This window comes from Carassius gibelio, chromosome B22, assembly GCF_023724105.1.
Source record: "Carassius gibelio isolate Cgi1373 ecotype wild population from Czech Republic chromosome B22, carGib1.2-hapl.c, whole genome shotgun sequence".
In the NCBI taxonomy this organism is placed as follows: Eukaryota; Metazoa; Chordata; class Actinopteri; order Cypriniformes; family Cyprinidae; genus Carassius; species Carassius gibelio.
Window position 1 is genome coordinate 21,586,133 of NC_068417.1, and position 26,060 is coordinate 21,612,192.

Below are 26,060 nucleotides of genomic sequence, written 5' to 3' on the forward strand. Positions count from 1 at the left end.
CATTTAAAGAAGCCATCGCATTCTCAACTATATCATGCATTTCCCCATATTTTTGTGTATGAGGGTAAGTTAATGTTTGTTTGCAGATGTGTTAAATTTGTGTAAATATTCAATTCAAATAATTGAAAAAGACATTGAGCCCCATTCTGATTGCTTAGATGGAAGGAATATCACAAGAGGACAGTAATTTAAGTCAACCAGCTGCGTTTTGGGAGGTCAGTTCATTTTATTTTTAAATTACTAATCAGTTGAAATGAGTAACACTTGGTTTTGCGCCCACAGGCGGTTGTGAAGTTAGACTTTATTTCCTTCCTTTTCCCCCTTTCTGAGGGGCCCTGAAAATTGCATGGTCAAATATGAGTAAAATGAATACCCTGATTTCACCTATATCAGTTAGTTTTTGTTATAAGTTGTTGATATGCATTTGCTACATTTACTCTAATGCGCTTTAGCTCCTGTTCTACTCTCACTGCAGATTTATTTTATGCAAGTTTTATTCTGTTTTTCCCCTCTATTTTTGTTGTACTGGAGCACACGAGAGACAGGCTTTACAGCTGGTGCTCGTAACACTGGATCTGGTTTCACGATTGTGCTGTGTGTGTGTGTGTCTGTGTAGCGTGCGATGATGCGTTTCTCGGAGCTGGAGCTGAAGGAAAAGGAGGGGTGTGTGTCGTCTACGGCGCCCGGACTGGGGAGAGAGCAGGAGAGAGAGAGGGAGCTGGCAGAGAGCCAGTGTGGAGCGGGAGACTGGGAACGAAGCCAGCCAAGCTCTAGGCCCTCCGCAGCCCTTTCGGCCCTCTCCGATCACACCGAGCAGCACAACGGTAAGATGCTCACACACACACACACACACAAACGCAATCCCTCTCCCGCTCCTGCGCTCGCTTTTATTTTCTTTCTCCGTCTTCCGTGAAATGTCTCTAACTTTCGTCTTGCTCGCAGGCTGCCTTTTTTCAAGCATTTCCCCCATCTGCTGTCCCTTTGTCCAATCTCCTACGATCTTCAGTATCCATCCCAGATTCAAAGGCACTTGCTCGTTCTTCACCCCCCCAACCCCCCTTACGTTTCCTTCCCTTGTCACTAGGGACGGTCCCTGTGCTGTGGCGCTCCATGCAACAGCGTTAAACCAGCGGAAACGACGTGGTAAACATGGCTTCCGCCACCGCCACCCTCAAACAGGAAGCGCTCACATAAACATGCACATGCTCTGAATCTCTCCCTCTCTCTCTCTCTCTCTCTCTCTGTTGTTTTGGCTCTTGTTTTTTCCACTTGAGCTTTGGTTATGGCCTAATGCCATCAGATTTCCAAATCAACACTTTGCAGCTATGTGACCTCGCACTCCCTGGTGGCTTTCACAGAGGCGAGGCGTTTCCTGTGAATATTGGTTTAGAGTGTGTGTGCGCACGCGGACGCTCGCATGTGTGTCAGCCACACGGACAATTAACAGTGCTCTGGATTACGTAAACAGAGTGCGCTCGGCAGACCGGCAGTTCCTGTGAAGCTTTGAAGGTGAAAATGCTACAGAAAACCTTCTTTTGTAGTTTTAAGTTGTCGAATACCATTCTGTTTATCAATCAATACAGTTCAAGTAATTGATTATTTGACTTTGTGCGTCCTTTCAGGATGTTTCATGTCCTTCGGTCATCTCTTGATTTTTATGCCCCAACTGTCCTTCAACATCTCTCTCTCTCTCTCTCGCTCTCTCAGAATGGCCACATTAACTCTCTCCGGGTGACGCGAATGATGTTACCATGGTGATCTGTTTTGGTTCAGAGTTGCTATGGTGCACACATTGCCGTGAATTATGGGATGCATGTGGTGTTAGTCACATGCTTTGTGCGTGTCTGTGAGAGCCCGGGGCAGGGTGGGCTGCATTCTTACCCAGGCCAGTATAAAGGTAGTTCTGTTCTGCATCAAGCACGCGTTAAACGAGTCATTTGGTATGCATGATTCTTTACCATTTTTTATTAATTTTGTGGAATGTGTATTTTTAGTAGATTTGATAGATTTGGTTTATCTGTGACTTATGAGGTGTCAGCTAGCTGTGTAATGTATGAGTGCATGATTTTAGGACGTGTATGTGATGCTATATATGGCGCGAGTGTGTGCGAGTGTGTGTGAAAGAGAGAAGCGGGCGGTATGGAGCGTGAGCCCCTAGCGCCTGTCTTTGATCTGCGCTGCTGCTCTTAGCTGCTGGGAGACATTCTCAAGGAGCACTTTTCACTGCCACACACAGAACGGCAGAAAGCAGGAGAGGGGGAGGAGAGAGAGGAAGGGGGAAGCAGAGGAGACTAAAGTTGGGTTGCCGCTTTGCGCTCTTGGCACGGATGTTTCGGGCTAATTTAAGCTCGCGAAAAGAGAGAGAGCAAGTGCGTCCCTGTTTGCCGTCTAGCTCCCCGTGTGGGATGGGTGTGGTGTAGTTAGCGCAAACACACAAGTGTCCAGGGTAGGGGGGACAGCGTTGTTTTTCTATAGTCTTTTCCTTTCTATCTCTCTCTGTCTACTCTCTGGTTTGTCGCGCTTCTTTCGAACTTGGAAAACGCATTGGTGTCGCAATGTGTCAGACTAACCCAATTGTGTTTGTGTGGCTACGCAGGTGCGACGCCAACGTGTGCAAACAACAGAGTTCCCGTGCTCCAGCGGTGCGGCCCACCAGCCGATGTCCCACAGTCCCGCCGAGCAGAGGAGAAGAGAGCGAGGGACGTGAAAGGAGAGGAGGAGGGGTCTGTTGGCACGGCGACGGCCAGAAAACGTGCATTTGGTTTGGAACCGAGCCAAGGCCACCCTGATTGCCTGCACACCGCAGAAGAGAGAGATGGAGAGAGACGGACGAGAGGAGAGGACGATAATGGCATCGCGGCGAAGAGAGCGAGACTGATTTCAGGTAGACAACCGGGTTGACTGTCTCTCTCTCTCTCCAGTGTCCTTCAGCATGTCTGTCCTCTTTTTCCGTCTCTTCATCCCTGTTCTTTCCGCCAGCTTCAAGTAGTGGATGGTCTGCTCCGTCTTTCATCTTATCGCAGACCTCCCGACACATCTCACTCTCTCGCTGCCCCTTTTCCTTTGCTTGCTCCAGCTTTGATCCTTTCCCTGGTCTTTTCAATTCGTCTTGATTTTTGTTTATTGCCGTCACATGGTCCAAATAAACACAACTGCTGGGCGTTCTCTGCCCTACTCTCTCTTTGTGCTCAGTCTAAAGGGCGTTTTCAGACATCAAAACAACCTTTGTATAAACTCGCATCGCTTAAACTTGTCCCAGAAAGCTTGTTTTTGTCAGCAAAACATGGGTGTCTGTTCAGCTCTGCACTTTCATTTTAAAAGCTATCAAACTGGTGGGTGTTTGTGTTCTAGAAGGTAACGGCTGTTAACAACTGGAAAACAATTCCTGCTCTACTTTGCACTGACACAACTGAACATCGCTAAATTCAGCTGTTAATGGGTTGCAGTACATTGTGGAGATGCATTACGATCCAATTCTCGGGATGCATTTTGAACTTTTGGTGGTCAGAGATGTCTATAGCTACAGTGCATTCATAGCATACAGCCTAATGCATCCTAAATATGTCAGTCAAGCAACAGCTTATGTTCATATAAAGACAAATTATGCCTGAATGATTAAGAAATTTGGGCACAGTTTAGTACGCAATGTATGTATACATAAACAGTGTTGGGGAGTAACAAGTTGCATATAGTGGAATTACGTAATTTAACTACATAATAAACATAACTATAATGTGTTACAGTTACTGAGAAAAAAGATGCAATTAAATTATGAAAATGTTAACTATTACAAGAGGGGTTACAGCTGAATGTTTTCTCACACATTTAGGTTTGATTGATTTCTTTCCCAAATTGCACTGACTGCTTTAAAGTACAAGACACCAATGTTTGAGGAGCTTGGGACACAAGCCTGGGTTTGTGTATGCTTTGTTAAGATTCACTCCGAAGCAATGTTAGATGCCAGTGTTTCCTGTTCATAGCTATGAAGATTTCATTTCAAATTCATTAAAGTATCTTCTGATTTTTAAACCTGTATTCAAGCTCTGAATTATCTCAAAATAAAAACAGGCGTTAAAGTCTGATTTTGTGGTGGCTGTGTTCTTCATTCAAGCGATGAAGGATTGTAAAGTCCGACAGTAATTAGTGTTGATTACTACTGTAAGGTTAACCCTGCCAGCTTTAAATGTTTCAAAATGATTAGCATTTGAAAAAATTTGTTCGGAATGTAGAAAAATACTCCAAATGTAATCAGTTACTTTAATAAAGTAAAAGAAAAAGTTACGCTATAAATAGGGTAACTTGTAATCTGTAACGTATTACATTTCCAAAGTAACCTTCCCAACACCAGTCACAAAATCTTTGATTTGAGGTACATAGTAAATCCAGGTGTATCCAGCAAATCGTCCCAGATGTCCACTTAAGATCGGATCATCCGAGCTGAATGTTAACCTAAGGTATAAACGGATTGCTTCTATCTCTCTCCACAGATGTGTGGCCGCAGCCCTCCGAGCAGGAGGTGAAGAATCTGAAGGTGTGTATCGAGTTGACGGGTCTTCGGCTCAGTAAGCCCCACCACCTCCATAATCTCCAGGAACTGTGGGACAGACAGGGACAGCTCAACCATGACCGGCCGCAATTCGGAGCTCCCAACATGGGTTTGTCTCCCACATCTAAAGCCTCTCTTCCACAACTCCAAACCGCCAGGAGGGAAAAGCTTGACCCTTGTCCCTCAGAGGTCCCGAGAGTCGCCCACGGTGTCCCCGCTGTGGATCGAAAGGTCAAAGCGAATGGATTTGAAGAGAAGGGGGTGAAGAGGAAAGCAGAAGTGGAGAAAGGCTGGACTAAGGACCAGCTGGAATACGCAGAGTCCAATACAGGTACGTCCTCCTATTTTGTATCATTTAAATGCACGGTTGTAAGTGGAGACCAGAGCATTCTGGGTAGAACGGAGAAGCCTGTCCGTGCAAATCTTTAGAGGACGCTTATGTCAAGAGGACCACAGACTTGATGGCAGGGGACAACGGAGTAAATTGGTTTTGTCGTCTGTTATCCTGATTTATTTGCATGACTAAATGGTTTCCTCATTTAGCCATGCACAAACCATTCAGGTAAAGAATGCCAAAACAGAAAGAGCTGCTGCTTATGCACCACAAACTACATACTACACCCTACAGATGGCTTGCATACTACACTTAATGCATATACGCTACACTTGCCTTAAAAAAAAAAACTACATCCTATACCCTAATTTATACTCTGCACACTACCTTTTACACCTGCAAATTATTCCATACACCCTAAATATTATGGCCTTACATCCAACATAGATAGATTACAGGCCATAGAGAGTTGCTAATACATATTGTGTATACACAATACATATTATAATCTGTATGCTTAAAACTAAATATTATGGCATACAACATATTATAGTCAACACACTACACCCTACCTCCTATATGTTTTGTCTTACACAAAACGACGTACTATGGCATACAACCTTCTCATATCTAGTATAGTACACACTAAACTTTACATGGTAAACATTACACCTAACTTACTACATAATGTTCCATATATATATATACACATGTATACTACATTCTACGTCCTATACCTATACTATACAAACTACGTCCTTTCACATACTACGCCCTACATACTACACCCTGTTTCCTTCGATTGGCAGGAATGTAAATGGTGCTCTCAGCTCAGACTAAGTCTCATTAAGTTATGCAGGTCAGAGAAGGACCCAGAAGGAGAGAACTGAGCGGGGAGACACAAGCAGCATGAACAAATGAGACACAAAGAGAAAGGGAACGAGCGGCTGTTAGAAAGCAGAAGGAAAGAGTGGAAGAGAAGGAGTGAGAGAGATGAAAAGAGGATACGGAGCGCTGAGGGGAGAACTGAGGTGAAAGGCAGTAGGGAGAGGCAGATTAGAGGAAAGCAGAGCACGTCGCCCCGTGTCTGCGGCTTTGGGATAGCAATAATGATTCTTGTTGATTGACAAGCCATGCTCGCACTTCCTCGCACGCACACACACACTCTCAGGCGCTCGCTTCCTTGTTGGTATATAAGCATCGCCGAGAAAGCGCATGCCGCAGAGTAATGAGCCATGAGATTCCACAACTGTGCAAATAACAACGTGCGTGTGTGTGTGTGTGTGTGTGTGTGAGGCTGCCCGTCAGTATCTCGGCTGCTGGATATTGTGCTGTCAGGAGGATTAGAGAGCAGCAAGACGAGAGACGAGACGCTTTATCTCATTCTATCCCTCACTCACTGTATGAGTAATATGTCCTATACATATGAATCTTGGTTTTACTTATGCTAAGAGATGGTTTGCTAGTTAATGCATTATTGTGTGTGTGTGTGTGTGCCCAGTTGTGTGCTAATGGGAGGCTAATATCCCCCAGATGTCCCTGTCAAAATCCGTCTCCCACCGCACACACACTCTCGCTCTTCAGCCGAGGGAATTCGTACGCACACGCAGGCTAATTTGTGTTGTCTATGACAAGGTGTGAGAGACAAGACACGCATGCCAGTGATGCACGACTCTCCGCTGTAAGCCCCAGGGTGTGTGTGTGTGCGTTTTAAGCGCACTGCTTTTGTTCTGTTGATTTTTAAAGGCATTAAGGTCTTTGCTCCCCTTTTGCTAATTGAGTGATTCACTTAGGTTGCAGAGCACGCACACTTGTGTGTGTGTGTGTGTGTGGGGTAGGTGTGGTGAATCCGGTCTCAAGGGTTCTTGGGGTAGGACTTTAATTAGCCTGTTGAAGGAGAGGAGCACTTCACACAGGCTGGAACAGTTTGCCCAAGAGGATGGGTTCTTGTGCACAAACACGCACACACCAAATGTGAAAAGTTGCAAAATTTTTGGTCTGCGTGTTGAAGGTTCTCCAATGTGCTTTTGTCTTGGGCCGAACTATTAGATAAATTAGAAAAATACCAAAAATTGTACCAAATTTGCCAAACAAATTACCAAATTTGCCAAAAATCCTACCAAATTTGCCAAAAATCCTACCAAATTCGCAAACATTCAACCAAATTTGTTTTTTTGTTTTTTTTACCAAGAATGGAATATTTGACTATTTAATTAAAATAAACACTTATCTTGTTTCTATATTGTTATATCATTGATCTGTTAATCGGTTAAAGAACGTTTGTAAGCAAAAATCTGGTTATCGCCCAAATTTGGTAATTTGATACTTGGCCTGGTGTTTTGGTAGTAGGTAGTACGTGTTTTTGTTGGCTATGTGGTCTTCTGTCTTTGGCGTCCTCTGTTCTTGCTTGCATGCGTGAGAGAAATTTCCTCTGTGTGGTGGGGCTCTCACTGGCTTTATGTGTGTGTGTGTGTGTGTGTGTGTGTGTGTGTGTGTGACTGAATGGGGAATATGATGAATAATGGAACAGATGTGGAGCGTGCTCGGTTTCTCTCTCTCTCACTCTCTCGGCCTTGCGCTCACCCTTTCATCGTCTCTTTCCCTCGCTGCTGCATTTCTCTCTCTATTCTTCCACTTTTACATCTGTCCGTCATTTCTCCTTTTCCGTTCGCTGTTGCTTCCCTTTTCATTTGATTTCCCTTTCTTATCTTGCTCTTCCTTTCATGTTTTCCCTCTTTTCCCTTCTGTTTTTCTCCGCCGGTTGATGTTATCACTTAAACGCGCCTCTCTTGCTTGAGCTCTGGTCACGTGATGCCAAATAGAAAGCAGGCGATGGAAAGGATGCATCAGTTTTTGTAAACCTTTTCGTCCTTTGTCCGTCCCTTATGAAGCGGTCAGCCTGCTGCTGTTCATTCTTCTGCTGTCAGTCTGATTTACTTAACGAGACTTTAAGGAAGCTTCTGTCGGTTTGATATTTGTGTGTGTTGCCCGAGATGGAATATCTTGCAAATGCACGAACCAAATTTGTGTTCATGCTATTTATCTTGGTGATGTTTCCTTTCAGTTCGATTTTTTTATGAAATTAAGTTATTATAGAATTTACAATGAAAAATTTGTTTTCTATGTTCATAGAATCTGCGGCTACACAATTATGTAGTATTTTTTTTTTATTTGATGCTTTTTATTATTTTGACAAAACATTTGCATTTATGCATCTCCCACCCTTTGATTTTTTTTTTATTCTACTGTAGTATTCTTAGCTAATTACATTTTTTTTTTTACTACATAGATTTTCCTTCACAATTGGCGCAGAAATGAAATAGTCATTTTGTTTATTTTTCTAACATTTACCTGAATTTAGCTAAATTTTTCTTTTCATTTTACTGCAATATTCTCAGCTAATTTGAATACATTTTACCAAATTTTCGCATTTTGAAGATTGTTGCTTTTTCACCACAATCAGTGCAGGAACGGCACAAACACAAATGTTCAACTTTCAATTAAACTAATTTTATTTATATATTTTTTTTGTTTTATTTTTCTCCCCACTGTAACATTCCCAGCTAATTTTAATGCATTTTACAGAATTTGAAGAATTACGTAAGATTCTCCACCTAACGCAGAAACCGACCAAAAATGTTCCAATTTTCACATTTAAACATGAGCATAACATTTGCCAACTCTTTTAATTTCTCTCTTTCTCTCTTGCAGTTCCGGTGCTCTCTGACGGCTTCTGTGCCGATACCATACGGAAGTTTTCCTCCTCGATTCCATCTCACCTCTCGGAAAAACGGCAGCGATTAAAGGAGCACCGCAAGTCACTGGGATCCTCCTTGCCCTCTCCGGACCCTGAAGGCACCTTCCCATCTCGTATGCGCTGGCACAGCGACCCTGAAAAACCAAAGGGCAAGCGGCAGTGCAAGACCAAGCACCTCGGCCAACAGGAGCGGAGGATGCTGTCGCAGTCGACCAATGAGGAGTGTCCTGAACTCAGCCCCGCCCACCAACACAAGGTAAGTGTCGGAGACACATGTCAGTGCGATCACAGAAGGTCGAGATGCTCGTTTATCTGCATAAGGACGTCCTTTCTTTTGTTTTTGTGCGAGAGAGGCTAGCGGTGTTCTTTGCTTTGGCTCACAACCCAGGCGTTTTCCCCGGGCTCAGTGAGGAACCGTTTAAAAACGTGTCTCCAATCACAACAATGTTAATCATTCCAATTAGGGAAGCACTGCGGCTCTCTAAGACTGCTCAACGGACGCGGGAGGGGGTCAAAGCGTGTGTGTTCAGAGTGCGGTTGCTTTGACCTCCTCACGTGCTGAAAGGCAGACTCCCAGCGGAGAGATGTGAGCGAGGGGGAGGGGAGAAGTGAAGGCCGGGTCAGAATCTGGTCTCTTTCTCTCTCCGTCAAGGAAAATGATTCCCCAGTGAACTCGCTGTGCATTCTTTAAATAACACCGCCTGTGTTCTCCCCGCACGCAGATGTAGAGCACACACACGTAGCCTGCGTTCTGCAGCCGAACACAAAACACACACACACACACCTTGAGTCCACAGCGTTTACAGCAGACAAACACACTCCTATGACAATATTATGTAGGTGTTTACACAATACAGTGTGTGCGGGTTTACTTGGTTTGCAAAGTGAACTACTTTTTCCAAAACCTGCCTTTGGGGACATACGGGATGTCCTCAATTGGGAAAAATTACTCGTATCAGTTTGTGTCTAGCGGTTTGCTGAAATAGGTTTATTTTTCCTTTAACTTTTCCTTTAACTTTTTTTTTTTAAGGTTTTATCTTTTTACAAAACATTTACAAAACAAAATTAGGATTATTATTTTTGTAATAATACACACATTTTTCTAATTCTTCCTATTATTAATATAAATATGATCATTATTTATTTTTTATTATTAAATCAGATAAAATAATGAAAGTTTCATGGTGATAAAAATTGTTTTTGTTGTTATCAAATATATATATATATAGGATTTATTATTATTACTATTAAATACATTTGATAAAATAAGTTAACAATTAATAATAAAAATTATAATATTTATTACTTATTATTATTATTATTATATACACCTTTTTCTCATTCTTGTTAGTATTAATAAATAAATATGAATAAAATATTAATCTAAATCTCTATCTATCTATCCATCCATCCATCTATCTATCTATATGTGTGTGTGTGTGTGTGTGTGTGTGTGTGTTTTCTCTGACAGCTGCTGCACTGTGGATCTCTCTGGGGTGGGTGGAGTTCCCGCCCCGATCACCCCCCCTTCCCGACCTTCAGTCTGCTCACATGAACTCGCGGCCTACACACACACACACACACACACACACACACACACACACAGCCAGCTCTCATCCGCCCGCCCTACTGCGCTCCACAGATAGAGAACTCGCACACGGAAGGCGGGAGAGATAAAGCGAGTGGGAGAGAGCCCAAGTCTTCCGTTGTTTCCTGTTTAACTTTCCCTGCCGGGGAACACACTCTGACGGATCTGCGTCTGCAGCTTTCCATCCAGCTCACAAACAAGCACGCAGCCTAGAGCCAAAAACAGAGAAGCGCTCGATGTGGGAAGAGGCACGCACGTTTGTTCAGTTTAAAACGTGTTTATGGATTGTACTGGTGTAAACAGTCCCCGTTTGTTTCGGCATGTTTAACTGCAGGCCAAAAATAACCCTGCTGACCATGTGTGCGAGGAACCGTTGTTGACAGTCACATTTTTGTTCTTGGTTTATGGTGGGAAACAGAGTTTCCTGACTGCTGTTTGGCCTAAGTTTTCCACTACTGCGTTTTTTTTTTTTTTTTTTTAAACAGATCACATTTTCACATTCAAATGTTTCACATCTCAAATGTGGGTCTCTGATTATGCCGAGGCGCTGACTGTGAACGTGTCGCTGTGATTAATTAGCGCTCCATCCCGCCTGTCTCTTGGCACCAAGTGAGTGTAGCTCTGTCGCTCTTTCATCCGCTCTGTCTTCGGAAAGAACGTCCGCCTTTCCCTGTTTGTGCCGCCACGTGCTATGACTTCAATGTCTGTGTGAAATCCAAAGGCCTTGTAAAGTAACACATGTTTATTCCCCCGTCAGGTGGTGAAACGTTCCTCCCAGAAGCAGCCAGCGGCGACTCTTTCTGATTACGAGATTTCTCCGGTCAAACCCCGTCCCCCTTCCCCTGCCTACCAACCCGCGGCACCCCCGACCCCTCCATGCGCTGTTCCGGACGTACCCGTACCTCTGGTCGCCCCCGCACCTCCAGTGTCAGCGGAGCTGCCAGTCAGCAGGCCCATGCCGCCCGAAGCGCGCCGACTCATCGTCAACAAGAACGCAGGCGAGACTCTACTGCAGCGAGCTGCGCGGCTGGGATATGAGGTAAGCTCGCGTGTGCGCGCGACCGTCTCTCTCTCCGGCTGCCCTCTCCTGCTCTCTTCGCATCTCATTATTTCTGCGTGAGACCGAGTCTGACATGCGAGAGCCCCTGACAGGCACAGAGCGATTGCTTGGCGTGCGCATTCACACACACACACACACACACACAGTTTTTTTTCTCCCTCTCGCTTGCGCAAACACACACACACACACCCGCCGTCTCATCTCTTTCTCCTTTCGGCTTTTCCACTCCCACTCAAACCTTTCTCGCTCGCATTCATTCCCGTGCTTTCGTAGGCATGCTGTTTTTCGCGTTTTCTCCGTCGCGTCCTATAAACATTCAAAAGTGCACTACGCAAAGTTATCAGCTGTATAGCAATTGTTATTAATAAAAACTATAACAGTGAAATGTATAGTGGCATGAATAAATCATAAAATTATCCACCATAACTATTTTAAAATATGAACAAATTTTGATGCAATAAATAGGGTACGATTTAAAAATGATCATTCCTCCAAGACAGAGAAAACATATTTCTCAAACATCTGCATGTGTCTCTTTTAAAGGTATATATAATGAGTAGTATTTGTAGGAGTTATTATAGCACATTTCAATAACACCAATATCACCAATTTGGGTGATTAGGTTACTCTGTTAATTTGATTTTGCTAAGGAGTGTCGCAACGTTCTAGCAATGTTCTAGCAACGTTATGCCACTCTATGGTCCAGTTTTCCCCACATCTTTTTTTTTTAGAAGCAAAGAATGCTATTATTATTTGTTTTTAAGTTTATTTGTAGAATAATGCGCATTGGTGAATTATGGGTAATAAGACTAGCACCTTCTCTTATTTATTAAAACACCAATGCCATGTTGACTTCAAATATCGTAGATTATCTCTGCAGTCTTGAGTGTTTTTTGTAATGCAACAAAACTTGCACTGATCTCACGGTTTAGCAGCTTCCACGCTGTTCTGGAATTTGACGGTATTCCACAGTTCTGGAATACGGCGGTGGTTCCGCGGGTTCTGGAATGGCGCGGCGTTCCGTGTCCAATTTGGGCAGATTAATGGGGAGCTGGATTAGTTCCGGCAGTGCGTCTGAAAGGACTGGCACGGAGAACAGGAAATGAGCGATTACTGCTGCGAGCGCCTGATTTCTCTCCTTCCCCCAGCCTTCCTCTCTCTCTCTCTCTCTCTCTCTCTCGCTCCGCAGCGGTGCCTTAAATTCCACTGAAAGGGAAAGTTTCTCATTGCATTTTACGGAGCATTTTTAAGCATTGAGGCAGTGGTGCCGCTCCAGAATAAAACACGCTTTCGTGGTGTCAGAATCAAACTAGTTTTACGCTTAGGTTTTCCCATCTGCTATTTTCTGTTTTTCTCTCGTTCTGCCTATAACTTGCATCCACATGTGTCTGTGGGTTTGGTTTCTTTGCATCTAGGGGTGCCACGTTCCACTGTGCTCCATTCCTCGCTGTGTGTTTGTGTGTCTTGTAAGTTTTGTGCTTGAAGTGGTCAGGCGGCTCCATCAGCACCGCATGCTTTGACACACGCACGTTTGTAGTTCCCTTCCCCCAACGTCTCTTGTTCGCTTGTTTGTGTTTTTTCACCTCCCTTTAGCTCTCAAGCCAAGAGTTTTACTGCAACACACACACAAACACACACACTCAGTTTCATTGCATTCCGCCGGCGCTGACGTCTCACTTGCGTTACGGTGCTGCTTATTTACACTTGTGTTTGGTTGTTGCCTCCCTCTTTTATGCCTCAGACAAAACTGGCCTTTGTGTGCTGATTGAAACCTATCGTTATGTGTGTGTGTGTGTGTGTGTGTGAGAGAGAGAGAGAGAGAGAAAGAGCCCTATCCATCTCTCTCTCTCTCTGATCCTGCTGCAGTTGCTAGAGTCTGTGGGTAATTCTGCTCTCAGGCAGAATGGCTCTTTGCCATTAAGGTCCAATCAGCGATCTGACAAGTGCTCTCCGTAATCTCCGCGTTAATTAATCATTCCGCTGAAGGTGCTAAACACGTGCTGTTTTAAGCCATTAGCCGCCCGTTCCGCGCACCTCCCGATCTCTCGTTGCCCAAACCAACGCCCGCCGTTAACGGCCCGCGGAAATGGAGGGTGGTTTTCTTGCATATCTAACCACAAGAAAGGCTTACAGGTCTCATGGGGAAAAAATAGCATTTTGTACATTTTAGTTGAAATGTAGTTTTTTTTTTAATTTATTTAAATATTTCTAGTAATAACTAAACGATTTATAAATAGCTAAACTATATATTTTTTTATTAATATCTAAACCTTAAGAAAATATAAACTGTTCAAATGAATAACTAAATGCCTTTAACGAAGAGCTATACTGTTACAAGCAGCTAAACACTGACAATTTATATTTGGCTAAACTGGTCTTCACTGACATATAAACTATGAACGGTGTACTATATAACTATTTGTAAAAAATAAAAATAAAAATAAAATACTGATATCTAAATTGTTTACGAATATGCTTATGCATAGCTAAATGTTTACGAATATCTTAATATTTCACTATTAGCAAAACAGTGACACATTCGTAAATTGTATATGTAATAGATAAACTATATAAAAATAGCCAAACGGTGTGTAAAAGAATAGCTTAACGGTTGTTTACTAATAGATAAACGAATCGTAAGCGTATATCTAAATGTTCTGAATACCCTATACATGTTTTCATGAATAACTGAACAGTTAATATTTAACTTCGTTGCTTTATTCATATAGATTAGTTTTCGTTTACTAGCGAGCTAGCCAGGAATCGCTACATTGTTTTGGTTATAGCAAAGCTGTCTGTGTATAAACGCCAATAATTTAGTAATAGCTAGAGTTTAGCTAAACTGTGTAAGAATGTTAAACTGTTCTTCGCTATAATAGATAAACTAACGGCGAAGTAATACCAAAAATATTTTTTCACTAATAGCTGAACAGCGTTTTTCCCTAAATATCTTTTCTCCAGACTGCGGAGAGAGAGAGAGAGCTGCAGTGTTCCGCTCGCGGTGGGTTTTCTCGCGCGCTTGTCGAGAGCGTGGGCTCTCGTTACCGCTGAGTCTCAGGGCTTTGTGATTTTCCCCGCTGGCGCTCGGGGTCTAATTCTGCTCTAATGGCTTTATAAATGCGCTTGGTGACATCGGTTAAAGGCGGCTGTTCTCGCGGGGCTGTGCGTGCGCCACAGATACGGTGGGGGAGCGCGCAGCGGAGGGCACTCGCCGCCGAGTGTGTGTGTGTGTTTGTGTGTCACAGGAAGCGAGATCAAATGTAATCCTTCCCACCCTGTATTCCTCGTTTCTCTCTCTCTCTCTCTCTTTCTCTCGATCACCCTTTCACCTCCCTCTCTACACCCTCACCACGACCCTTAGCAGGTGGGGACAAACCTTCCGTCCGCGTGTGTTTTTTTCTGTCAGTCGACAGCGGCTTGTTTTTTAGGCTTCGTTCGCTCCGTCCCCCTCTTTTCCCCTCCTGCGCAGGAAGCCGCTCTCTCGCTGTGTATGTGTGTGTGTGTGAGAGAGATAAGCCCCGAGCAACGCACTGAGCTGCCAGCGCACTCTCTCTCTCTCTCTCTCTCTCTCTCTCTCTCTCTCTCTCTCTCTCTTTCTCTCTCTCTCTTTGTGTGTGTTAAGCCACGAGCAGCTCCGCGGCGCTGCCAGAGCTCGGAAATATGACATGACTCCGCGGCCGAGGCTTTCAACAGACCGCGGCAGCTGCTCCGCGTGTGTGTGTGTGTGTGTGTGTCAGAGCGCTTGAGAACGACAGTTCACACACTTAAACGTGGCACTCCATCTCGGTCCCAGCGCAACTGCAGTAAACATGCAACGCAAACGGCACGTAGTTTTGCGCGCGCTCTCGTTTCCATTTTCTCATGGGCTCGCACCTTCAAAACAAACCGTTCTTGGCTTGATGAAACTCCCGGGCGCCTTTGATCGGTTCTCTCTCTGTGTGTGTGCGTGCGTGTGATTGAGTCATTTTGGCTTGCATTTCAGGCATTAACCAAGCGCAAGTGGAAAAACCTGCGTGTTTTCCACCGTTGACTGCATGCGCGTGTCCGCTGGTCAGGCTGGTCCGTTCAAGGCCGCGTACTAAGGATTCCGTGCAAGCGGATCTTTGATCTAGATGACGACCTCAAAACAGTCTGTGACCTGAAATAACCCTGTCGCATGCATTGACTGCAACCTAATCTGATCTAAATTCCCTCTCAGATTATTTGCAGTCTGCATATTTTAGGGGGGTGGGGGGGAAAGGCGAAAGTTTGAGGTTGAGCTGATTTAAAAGCATAGTTCAACCCATAATTAAAACTCTGTCATCATTTACTCACCTTTTTCTGTGTGATACGAAAGAAGATATTTAGAAAAATGTTTCAGTGCCCCTTCCCCATAAAATGAAGGTAAATGGAGTCATCAATGTTGTTTTAGACATGTGTTGACTGGTCAAAAAATTAAGACAGAATTTCCATTTTAGATGATCTATCCCTTTAAAAGCAAAAGTGTTCACATGTGAATGTTTGCAGTTTAGTAACCAGCAGAAAGTGTGTGTGTGTGTATACAGAGGGTCAGTGAGTCGTGTGGGTGTGTCGCGCCCTGTTTTGTCACTGTCTGCCAAGCCTGAGCAAATAGCAGGATACAGACCTTCAACTCTCAGAGCAACGGCAGTTATATCTCGCAGTCTCGGCCACAGACGCCTCTAGACCGCCCAAAGTCCGCTCAGTGACTGTCGGATGCATATTGCACCATAAAACTGGAAAGCATTTTCTTGACTTGGCAAGCACAAAACTGATTGGCTGACTTCATGCAACTTTCGAAAAAAAAAAAGAGCATACAGGTTTTTTTTCTCTCTCTCTCCAGGTACTGGATTAATGCAAGGTTTTTTTTTTTTGTGGAACAACTAATAACTGGATTTGCCAAAGTTCTTTGACAGATTTGTATTTTTTTTTTTTTTTGCCTATTATTTAGGTATAATCTGTGTAAGATTAGATAAACCCACCCTTAAACAGCATGTAAAAACAAACTGTGGTTTGCAAGGCGCCATACCAACCCGATCTCATGGAAGTGCATATAAATAGTACGCCACATAAAAGCAAAAACTGGTGGTACTGATGCGCAAAATTGGACTTTGGCATGTATATGCTATGCAATGGATAGGATTAGGGTTGTGGGGTAGATGTATATCGTGTGTATGCAATAACTGTGTATTATATGCACAACAAACAGGTGTGTATCATATGCATGCCAAAGTCAATTTTTGCGTATGAATACCAAGAGTTTTACTATTTATATGCATTTTCATGAGACCGGGCTCACCATTCTGTCAAAGGTCTGGCTGAGCGAGACGGGTCACGTTTGCTCATGTACGCGTTCACACTCATCCGCACGTTCAGTACCATCCTGGCCGGCTGTCAGGGAAATTCCTGATCCGTTAATGATGCACTTCTTCCGTGGAGGCCACCTCAACCCTTTTCCCTCTGTTATCAGAGCTCCCACTCCAGCCATGGCTCTCTCAATTAAAACCACGCTGAGGGAGTTTCGGTGCTCCTCCTTCCCCCTCCGCATATCCTGCTCTTTCGTTCTTGTCATTTTTTTTTGTCTGTCTCTCTCCCTAGCCGCTCACTTTCCGATGCAATGTGACGTCTGCTCAGTCTGAAGGTTGTTTTTTCCTGAGTTGCATGTAAAATTAGAACATTCGTCAGCACTGTGCGTAGCCGGAGGATCATTAAGCAACCGCTAAACATTAGACATTAGACAAAACTGCTTCAGTTCTATAGCATTTTTTGAACTGTCTTTAGAATTAATCTCATAATTAACCATCTTATAATTCTGGATACCTTCAGAATTCCAGAACTCTTCATTAGCAGTTTTATAATGCAAACATTCTAGAATCCATCAGATTTAAAACTGCATCGAAGTTCTAAAATTCTTTGATAACTGGCTTTATTTTAGAAAATTTATAATTTGCTTTTGAATTGAAGAACTTTTTGAACTACTTCGGAATTCGACAACTTAACTACATGTAAACTAAGACAGTTTATCAGCTGTCTTAGAATTATGTGACTTGATGAAGAGTTGCAGAATTTTACAAGTATTGAGCAACTAACTGCCTATGAATTCTAGAACTCTTAGTTAGCGGCCTTAGATTCTGGAATTCTAAAAAACACCTATTATGGGAAGGTCATATTCTGCACCAAAAGTCCCTTTGCAACTACATCAAAATTTTATAATTGATCAGAAACTGCTTTAGAACTTTAGATCTATCTGAGAATTCTGTAACTGCCTTTTGAATTCTAAAATGTTTTATCAGATGGCTTAAGAGTTCAGAGCCTTAGTTTTTTTCTTGAAGCTTTGAAATTCTAGACTTGAGTTTGAACTTGTATCACAGGTCTTAAGGAGGGCTGCCAGCATCTGAATTTGACTCCAGACTAGCAGTGACCCAGACTGGTTTCAGTTCAGGTCTGCCTTGTAAAGCTTCCCCTTCTTTTTCCTGTCTTGAGTGTCTTTCTTCCTAAGCGAGCTGTAGTCCTAGCTCTTTTATTTTTTATGATGTGGGTTGGGTTGACTAGGCTTTGAGGTTGTGGTAAAATGGTTGCACGTCGGGTTCGGTCTTGAGCCGGCCTGTGTCTTGTTTTGTGGGATTGCTGTTGTGAAGGGGTTAAGTGTCTTGAATGATGCATTGATTGCAGTTGTTAGCTGGGAGTCGTTTTAGCAGGGGACAGTGGGGGAGGAAACACTCCAGCAAAAAGCAGTTCTGAGGAGAAAATCACGACAAATCTTTTTCTCGCTAGGCTGTGTAACACTGCTTTATTGTCTGTTTAATGTAACACTCCGCTCGCCTGCCTGCAAACATCCCCACTGAGGAACTCCCTGAGGCAGGAGAGAAAAAGAGAGACCTCACTGGAAAGGGAATGAGGCGATGGAAAAACAAACGGAAATAGAGAAATTCTCCCTTGAACTGCGGCTCGCTTTTGGTAATTGACCTATCGGTGAGCCCCGCCCCCCTTAGTTACTGTTGCTCCCTCGGACAAACAAAGGGGGCGGCACACTGTCTTACAATGACAGCTGTCAGTGTGAAAACCTTGTCCCATGATGTTTTTGCACAATTTGGACACAGAAGGGCCACCATTCAAGTGGGAATTAAATATTTCATGGAGGGATATATATATCTATTTAATAGATTTAAAAATAAATTATGTATCGCAGGGTACGATTAAATTAATTTACATTTAACCAGTTTATGTAGAGACTCTAAAATGTAGACCTTTTGTTTGTGTTTTTGACCTACACGGTACATGATGTAAGAACATTTCGCTATTTAGGTTTGTACGTTAGCATGGACGCACTAGCTTTACCGTTCGCTAGTTTTAGTCAGAGATGCCTTGCTGAAGCACAACATTACATTAACGTTCTGAAATGAAATCTTAAAGTGAAAAGTATGACGAGTATGACAACCACAAAATGAACATTTTCGTCTTCATTGTGATTTGGGTTTGAAAGTTTAAGGGACATTTTGCTCTGTTTTGGTTGGATTTAGGAAATGGAGTAAAATAAATTATATTGCATATTCTCTCAGGATAACTGGAACCAGTGTCACAAGTACCACACGCACATCATTTTTCCATTTTTGTAGCATAAACACCATTAAACCGATGCAAGCTTCGGATCTTCCAATGTTTCTCTATGGCGCTGAAACGTAAAGATGTCTGAGTTAGGCGATACTGACTTTTAAAAGTATCGGTATCGAAAACAAAATAAGTGGTATCGCCCATCCCTAGTCCAAGTTCTGCTCCCTGTGCAACTGATACTCAACTGCCATTGGCTCATCTGCATTTGATGGGAGGGGCTTATGGATAGGCCAAGTGAGCGTGGTAAGTGTATGTTTTACCTTCCTTGTGTTTTGGTCCACCCCTCCTGGCAGACAGGAGTGAACATCCGCACTGGAGCGAGAGTTTCCCGTTTGGGCTCGTTAACGGCTCGGCGCCCCTGCTAACGGCTTGGTTTTTTTCTGTCATGCCGGCGGCATGCCGTATCCTGGATACGGAGCCGGTGGGAAGCGCGAGGCAGAGCTGCTGGCAGCAGTGTGGGGCAGGTCGTACCACTGTGCGACTCCGTCGGGGGAGGGGTTGAATGCGTTCTCTGAGACGCTGCCAGGGTTGAAGTGCGAGTGCTACGCCTCTTGAATCCTAATGCCCTCATTCGTCTGAGCGCTGAGCGGACACCAGCCCTCCCCTCTCCAGCCCATCTGTGTGTGTGTGTGTGTGTGTGTGTGTGCTCGGTTGTTTTTGATGCCTCCGTGCATGAGGAATCTGCTCGCAGTGATGGATGTGGGATTTCCTTTAAACCCGAGCTTGCAGAAGAACTCTCCTATTAAATCTGCAAGGGTTCTCTGTCATTCCAGCCTCTTCCAGACATTGTTCTTAACCAGCAGACGGGAATGGCAGGAAGTGCGAATGGGACAATACATATAATGCCAAATCTGAGAAATCTGAGTAAAAAACTGTCTATTGACAGGCATGCACAGTTTGCCTGATGGCTGATAAAAAAAAAATGGTGAAATTGAAGGGATGTTGGCAAATGATATAATTCAAGGGTCTTTTGAATTGTCCCTGCACAGAACATTCTAGTGACCACCAAGCAGCCTCTGGAGCAATTGCTTACGTTTTCCTTTGTGGCTGCTAGGGTGTTCTAGATTGGCACAATTAAAAACAACCTCGAATTGTATCATTTGAGATCCTCCTTCAAGCAACCACACAGCAAAGTCCTGTCTAAGAATTGTATAACAACGTCCTTAGCAGTTTATTGTGTTCTTTTGGTTTGGGTTGATGTAGAAAAGCTTCTCGGTTTCGCACGGGCAAACATCGTTCACATTTCCCCTGCCTTTAAAGTCGCTCCTACACTGCTGCTTCTTGCAGACTCTCTATCTCACACTCCCTCTCACACACACACACACACTCACAGTGCCGTCTCAGGCGTCTCATATAGAAAGTGAACAGCAGGCTTGGGGCAGGATTCGTCTGTAAAGCCCCTGATACCTCACACATCAATAATCAGCTCTGGGCGGAACTGTCTGTCTGCTCTCTTCCCGTCTCTCTCTTTCTCTGCGCTCTTTAATGGTGTTTAATGAATTTCATTCCTCGCTGCACCATAGTAACCGCTCGTCTTCTGTCTCTCTCCCGCTCGCTGTAGGAGGTGGTTTTGTACTGTCTGGAGAATAAAGTGTGTGACGTGAATCATCGGGATAATGCGGGTTACTGCGCGCTCCACGAGGCCTGTTCCCGCGGCTGGCTCTCCATCGTACAGCACTTACTGGAGCACGGGGCCGACATCAACTGCAGTGCACAGGACGGCACCAGGTAAGCACACATGCATTCATGATATCACCTAAATAGAAAAGCCTTACATGCAAGACTTATTTCTGTGACTTCCTAATGCTTTCATCACACTGCGTTCAGAAGCATGTGCGTGTACGGATAATTACACATGCGCACACGTGCTGACGCACACACACTCAATGTCAGTAATTATATGTTTGGTAATAATGGCTTTACAACAACAGAAGAGGCCGAGAATCTTAGTTCGGATAATTACCGCAAGAAGAGCAGATTAGGCGTGTGAGATCGCTGTCTTCGCTATACACTTAAAAATTCAATTTCGTTTAGCGTTCCGATTCAGGAAAGATGAATGACAGTGACAGGTTTTAATGACTGTTTTATTGGGCAATGCCAGCAGATAAAATGAAGGTAATTATGGACAAGTGAAGTAATTGAACTGTTTAAGCTAAAAGAAAATCTCACAAATGCCAAAGAAAATTAAATAAATAAATAAATAAAAATATATATTTAGGTTTTTGGTATTAAAAACCATCAGCAAGTGGATTATGATCACAAGACAAATAATAATTTGTCATTTGTAATTTGTAATAAAACTGTTATGGTATTATTGTGAACCATTTGTCAGTGCACATTATTCTAAAGATTGATTATTTATTCATATATCGATCTATAATAATAAATAATGTTAATTTTTTTTACTTTTATAGTAAACATTTACCACTTTCTCCAAGGCAATTTTGTTGTAATGTGAAAGTCAGAGGTGAACTCTGGGATTGAAAATTATGGGAAAGTAAAATAAATAATACTTTTCATAATCTAATCAAGACCTGATGGATAAAATAAATATAAGCCGCAGTATAAATGTAAAAAAAATTTTTTTTTTTTTTGAGAAGTAAGTATTCTTCTCTCTTTTCCAACAGGCCTCTCCACGATGCTGTGGAAAATGATCATCTAGATGTGGTCCGACTGTTGCTGTCATACGGCGCCGATCCAACTTTAGCTACCTATTCGGGCCGCAGTTTGCTGAAGATGACCCACAGCGACATAATGGAGTCTTTTCTGTCTGGTAAGAGCGCGCTGTTCCTCTCTTCCACATCTATTCCCAGAATTTCCCTCCTGTAGCCGGGGAAGGTTCGGCTCCGCTTGGCTATCTGGTTACTAAGCAACAGCTGGAGCAGAGGAGAAGCCTTTAGCTCCGGCAAATCAGCTTTCCCTGAAAGGAGATTATGTGTGTGTGTGTGTGTGTGTGTTTGTCTGTGTGCGTGTCTTTATTTGGTCTTGTGTGGCATGTCTGTTTATAGGGTGTGCGGGTTTGTCGCACGCAACAATATTTGGAAAAGCTGGGTTGTATTATCGAAACCGTAATCTGGGTCTAATCTGGAGACATCTAAAATAAAATCGGGTGTTGTTTTATGGGTTTTAGAAGCTTTTGACATCATTCTGACCCTTTGATTTTTATTTATTTATTTATTTTTTAATATATATAGCTGTTGTCCATATGAGTGATTTTTGGAAAGTTTTCCCGTTACACCTGAAGAACAGCATCTGAATGGCTTCAAAGATTTAAATTGGGTTTTAGAAATCTAGATGTAGCTTAAATGACTTTTAAAACTACAGCATGTGATTTTCGCCCCACTAGCAGCACCAAACGGAACCGAAAAGTATTCGAAAACAGTCATTATTATGACAAACGCCCTTGCCATCTGTCATTGGTCAGAGAATTGGACAAATCCCGCCCCCACTTTATGCCATTGGTTACAACCCTGTTGTGATGTCAGTGCACTCAAACCAAAAAAAAAACTGCAAATCCATTTGGTGCCACTAGTGGTCTAAAAATTTCACACTGAATATTTAAAGCAGCTGTATAGTTTTGTGTTTTTTCGAGCCTTGGAGCCCGCTATAGTCGTAATTTTAATGATTATCGATACATGCGCATTTATGGTTTTTATAAATCAGTCCACACTTTTTATGGCAGTTCACTTACAAAACTTGCATAATGCCAGAACAGACATTTGGGTAAAGCTTGAGAAAGAAACGGAAGCTATTTACTTTATTAAAAGTCAGTGTTCCATTTGAATGATTTAAAAACGTAAATTTCAGAGCTGCTTCAAATGCTCTTTTTTTCTACTGTGCACTGTAATTCCTAACCTGTAAAATGTACTGTTTGCCAGACCAAAGACATTTGTTTGTCATGTTCTCGACAGTTTCTTTCAGTGCACAGTTTTATGTTGAAAATAACCCAGAATATTCTTTCAAGAGTTGTGTATACCATTACCGTTCATCATTAGTGGAGCATTGACCTTGTCACTGTGCTGTTCGCCACCCATTGTGTGCAGAAGTAAAGTTTTAATGCTCCAGGTTAGACGTTCGCATGGATAAAGACAAGCTGTGCTCCGGGAGCATGTGAAGATGACATTGCAGGAGACGTGGCATTTGCCGAGACGGCCTTTCCTGTGTTTGTGTTAACACTGACCCCTCTCGCCCGAGCACAGCCTCGCCGTGACTGTCCGGAGGAGTCTCTCTCTCTCTCTCTCTCTCTCTCTCTCTCTCTCTCTCTCTCTCTCTTTCTTTCAGCGACAGTGGTAGTGTTTTGTGAGGCACAGCTTGATTAATGGTCAAAGTTGTGAGCTGAACTAGAGGGCATCGCGAAAACAATTTGTACACAGCCGGCGTTTGTTCTTGACGGCAGTCGCAAGTTCTTTCCCCTCCAAAGCCATCTTAATATGTGTGTGTGTGTGGATTAGCTTCAGGGCTGCCAGTTAAAGGGCAGCTCAGTCACATGGTGGAGGTTCACACTGACTGGCTGCGTGCGTGTTTGATTATGCATGAGTTCGTGAGGCAGGAAAGAGCTCGGCCTGGAAGCGCAGGGCATCATATTGTGTGTGTGTGTGTGTGTGTGTGTGTGTAAATCAGCAGGCTTGTCCCGTTCTGCTGTCTGCTGCACTGATTTAAAGACCCTCCCCAAATTTGTTTTCCCTCTGTGGGAGCCTTCTAATCAACCGCCCTCTCTCTCTCTCTCACTCTCACACTCTCTCTGGGTGGAATTGTTAATGGCTGCGCTGGCAAATGCGGCTCCCGTCGCCGCTGGCTGTGCTTCGCAGCACCAAGTGGCATCTGAGCGTGCAACCACATAACGCTGGCAGAGCATCAGAGCTTCTGCTGTCTGTAGAAGACTATTTTCTTATTGTCGCTTGGAGAATGTGGTCTGTTAAGCAATTGCACGATATATCGGTCATCATATCTGCCAAACATTAGCACTTAATTCCCTTTTATTGATATTAATCGCTATTCTTGTAGCGTCATCTATCATCTTATTTATGTATTAATTTTTTGTATTACTTTCTAGATATTTGGTAACTAGCACTTTTTGTTTATTATTGTTATTAGTTTCTTGATTTATTATTATTATTTTATTATGTGCATTTTCTTGAAATTACGAGCATGATCTTATGCTAATATTAGCTTTAAGTTTAGCTTTATTTTGGCCAAAATTCTGTCAGTGCATTTCTAGTTGCTTCCTGTTTACATCAGTAACGGTCTCATCTCTCTCTTTCTCCCTCTAGATTACTTTGCTGACCTGCAGGGCAGAGCGGACGATGACCCCGGCGTGTACTGGGAGTTTTACGGCAGCGCAGTGTGCGGTGAGTACCACTTTCACACTTGAACACACACACATACTCCGAAATGCACAAAACACTCACAGCAACCGACGTAAGAAACAATGGAGTAGAATCACGCAAACAGACAGACAAGACGGGTAAACACCTGAAGGTAAATCTCTGTGTGAATCATCAATGTTTGTAGACGGTCATTGATCTAGAATTGAAAAAAAAATAGAAAAATAGCTTCTGTGTGTGTTTGTACCTCTGATGTTTGCTTGAAAGTATTTATATAAAAATCCCCGCCCTGTGAGTGGTGGGGTCGGCACCATGGGGGCAAAAATAGATGCCAGCATTTTTTTATTGCTCTTTCTTTAAACGAATTCTAGCTGCGTAGCGAGAGTTCCCCTGGCTGCCATATATCAGCAGATCGCTCAGTGTGTGCGTGTGTGTGTGTGTGTGTGTGTGTGTGCGAGCGGGCCCGTCTCCAGCTGGCCGAAAACAAACCCACTGCTACTGCACATTTTCCCTTGGATTCCTGGAATAACAAAGCCGGTGGAGAAAGGGAGGTGTTGAAGGGAGCCGCGTGGCTATTTTTGGGAGCTTTGCGCTGCCTTGGAAAAACCCAAAGCGCAACAGAAAGAGGTAGAGGCATCTGTTTCGCTCCGAGGCGTACGCTGTGCCGCTAGCACGCACGAACGAGTGAAGTGGCTTCACACGCAGCTCTTCCCGCAGTGCCGCTTGGAAGAGAGTGCAAATAGGAGAGCGCGTTCAGAGAGCGACTTGAGAGCAGTGCTGGGAAAGCATGTCTCGGCGTGAATCCGACAGGGAGAGGGAGGGTGGGAGGGATTTTTTTTAAGGGATATTATGGGTGCAGAACCCATTGTAGCTCACAGAGAGTGTGTGTGTGTGTGTGTGTGTGTGTGTATGTGTGTTTCCATAATTCACACTTTGTCTCTCATTTCTAATCGATTTTTTTCTGTCTGACTAACAGAGCCTGCCGATGACTCGTCTGGTTATGACATCCTAGCTAACCCACCTGGACCCGGCGAAGACGAGGAGGAACAGAGAGAAGTTTTTGAGTTCGAATTTTCCGACCGGCCGCTGCTGCCGTGCTACAACATCCAGGTGTCTCTCTCGCAGGGGTAAGAATCTAAATCTTGAGTCTTGACTGACATTTGTCCATGACGACTTTTGTTTAGAATGAAACCAATTATTTTATCGGTAGGGATAGTGGGACTACAGACATCGCTTTCAGGTAAAAGATGTTGAGAATCAGTATACTAGTTTGAAATATTGTAAAGGCGGAATTTCAAAGAATATTTTTTTCGAAGCACGATGCTCGTAATCATTTGTTGAAGTAATTCAACTTCAAGAAAGGTGTTGGTAATTACTATCAAAAGTTTGGTTGTCATTGTAGTATCATAGATGGTGCAAAAGATGGTTTGTTTGTACATCATCAACTTGTTGCAATTGTAACCATGGAGCTTTCATTTTAAAGTAGGACATGGATCATCATTAGTCAAAAAATCTGATCAATATTAGAGAATTGCACATTACAAAGTATTGCACAGAATTGTGCATTATATAGAATTGCACAGTTCAAAGTATTGTGCATAATTGTTGTAATTAGCAAATTCTGACTAGCAGGACATTGCTAGTTGTATGCGATGTTTCTAGATGATTGTGGAATAAGCAAAGCCATTTTAACTGATTCTTAGAATTCATCAGTAGAGATTGAGGGACAAATCATCCTGTCATTAATTACTCACGCTCATGTCATTTCAAACCCGTAAGACCTTCGTTCATCTTCAGAACACAAATTAACTTCTTTTTGATAAATCCGAGAGCTTTCTGACCC

At 43.3% G+C, this 26,060-nt stretch overlaps 1 protein-coding gene across 2 annotated transcripts in view; it reads left to right on the forward strand.

Annotated features, from left to right (window-relative positions):
- Positions 1-26,060, forward strand: part of LOC127988038 (BCL-6 corepressor) — a 44,060-nt gene that overhangs the window by 13,656 nt on the left and 4,344 nt on the right. Inside the window, exons 4-13 of one of the 2 annotated variants that reach the window (XM_052590533.1) lie at positions 159-215; positions 617-824; positions 2,597-2,884; positions 4,488-4,877; positions 8,592-8,893; positions 10,983-11,264; positions 20,455-20,621; positions 21,521-21,666; positions 24,164-24,241; positions 25,194-25,344. In XM_052590533.1, the coding sequence (XP_052446493.1) occupies positions 159-215; positions 617-824; positions 2,597-2,884; positions 4,488-4,877; positions 8,592-8,893; positions 10,983-11,264; positions 20,455-20,621; positions 21,521-21,666; positions 24,164-24,241; positions 25,194-25,344 (2,069 nt within the window). The remainder of the gene's footprint in view (positions 1-158; positions 216-616; positions 825-2,596; positions 2,885-4,487; positions 4,878-8,591; positions 8,894-10,982; positions 11,265-20,454; positions 20,622-21,520; positions 21,667-24,163; positions 24,242-25,193; positions 25,345-26,060) is intronic. The other variant, XM_052590534.1, reaches the window with a different exon arrangement.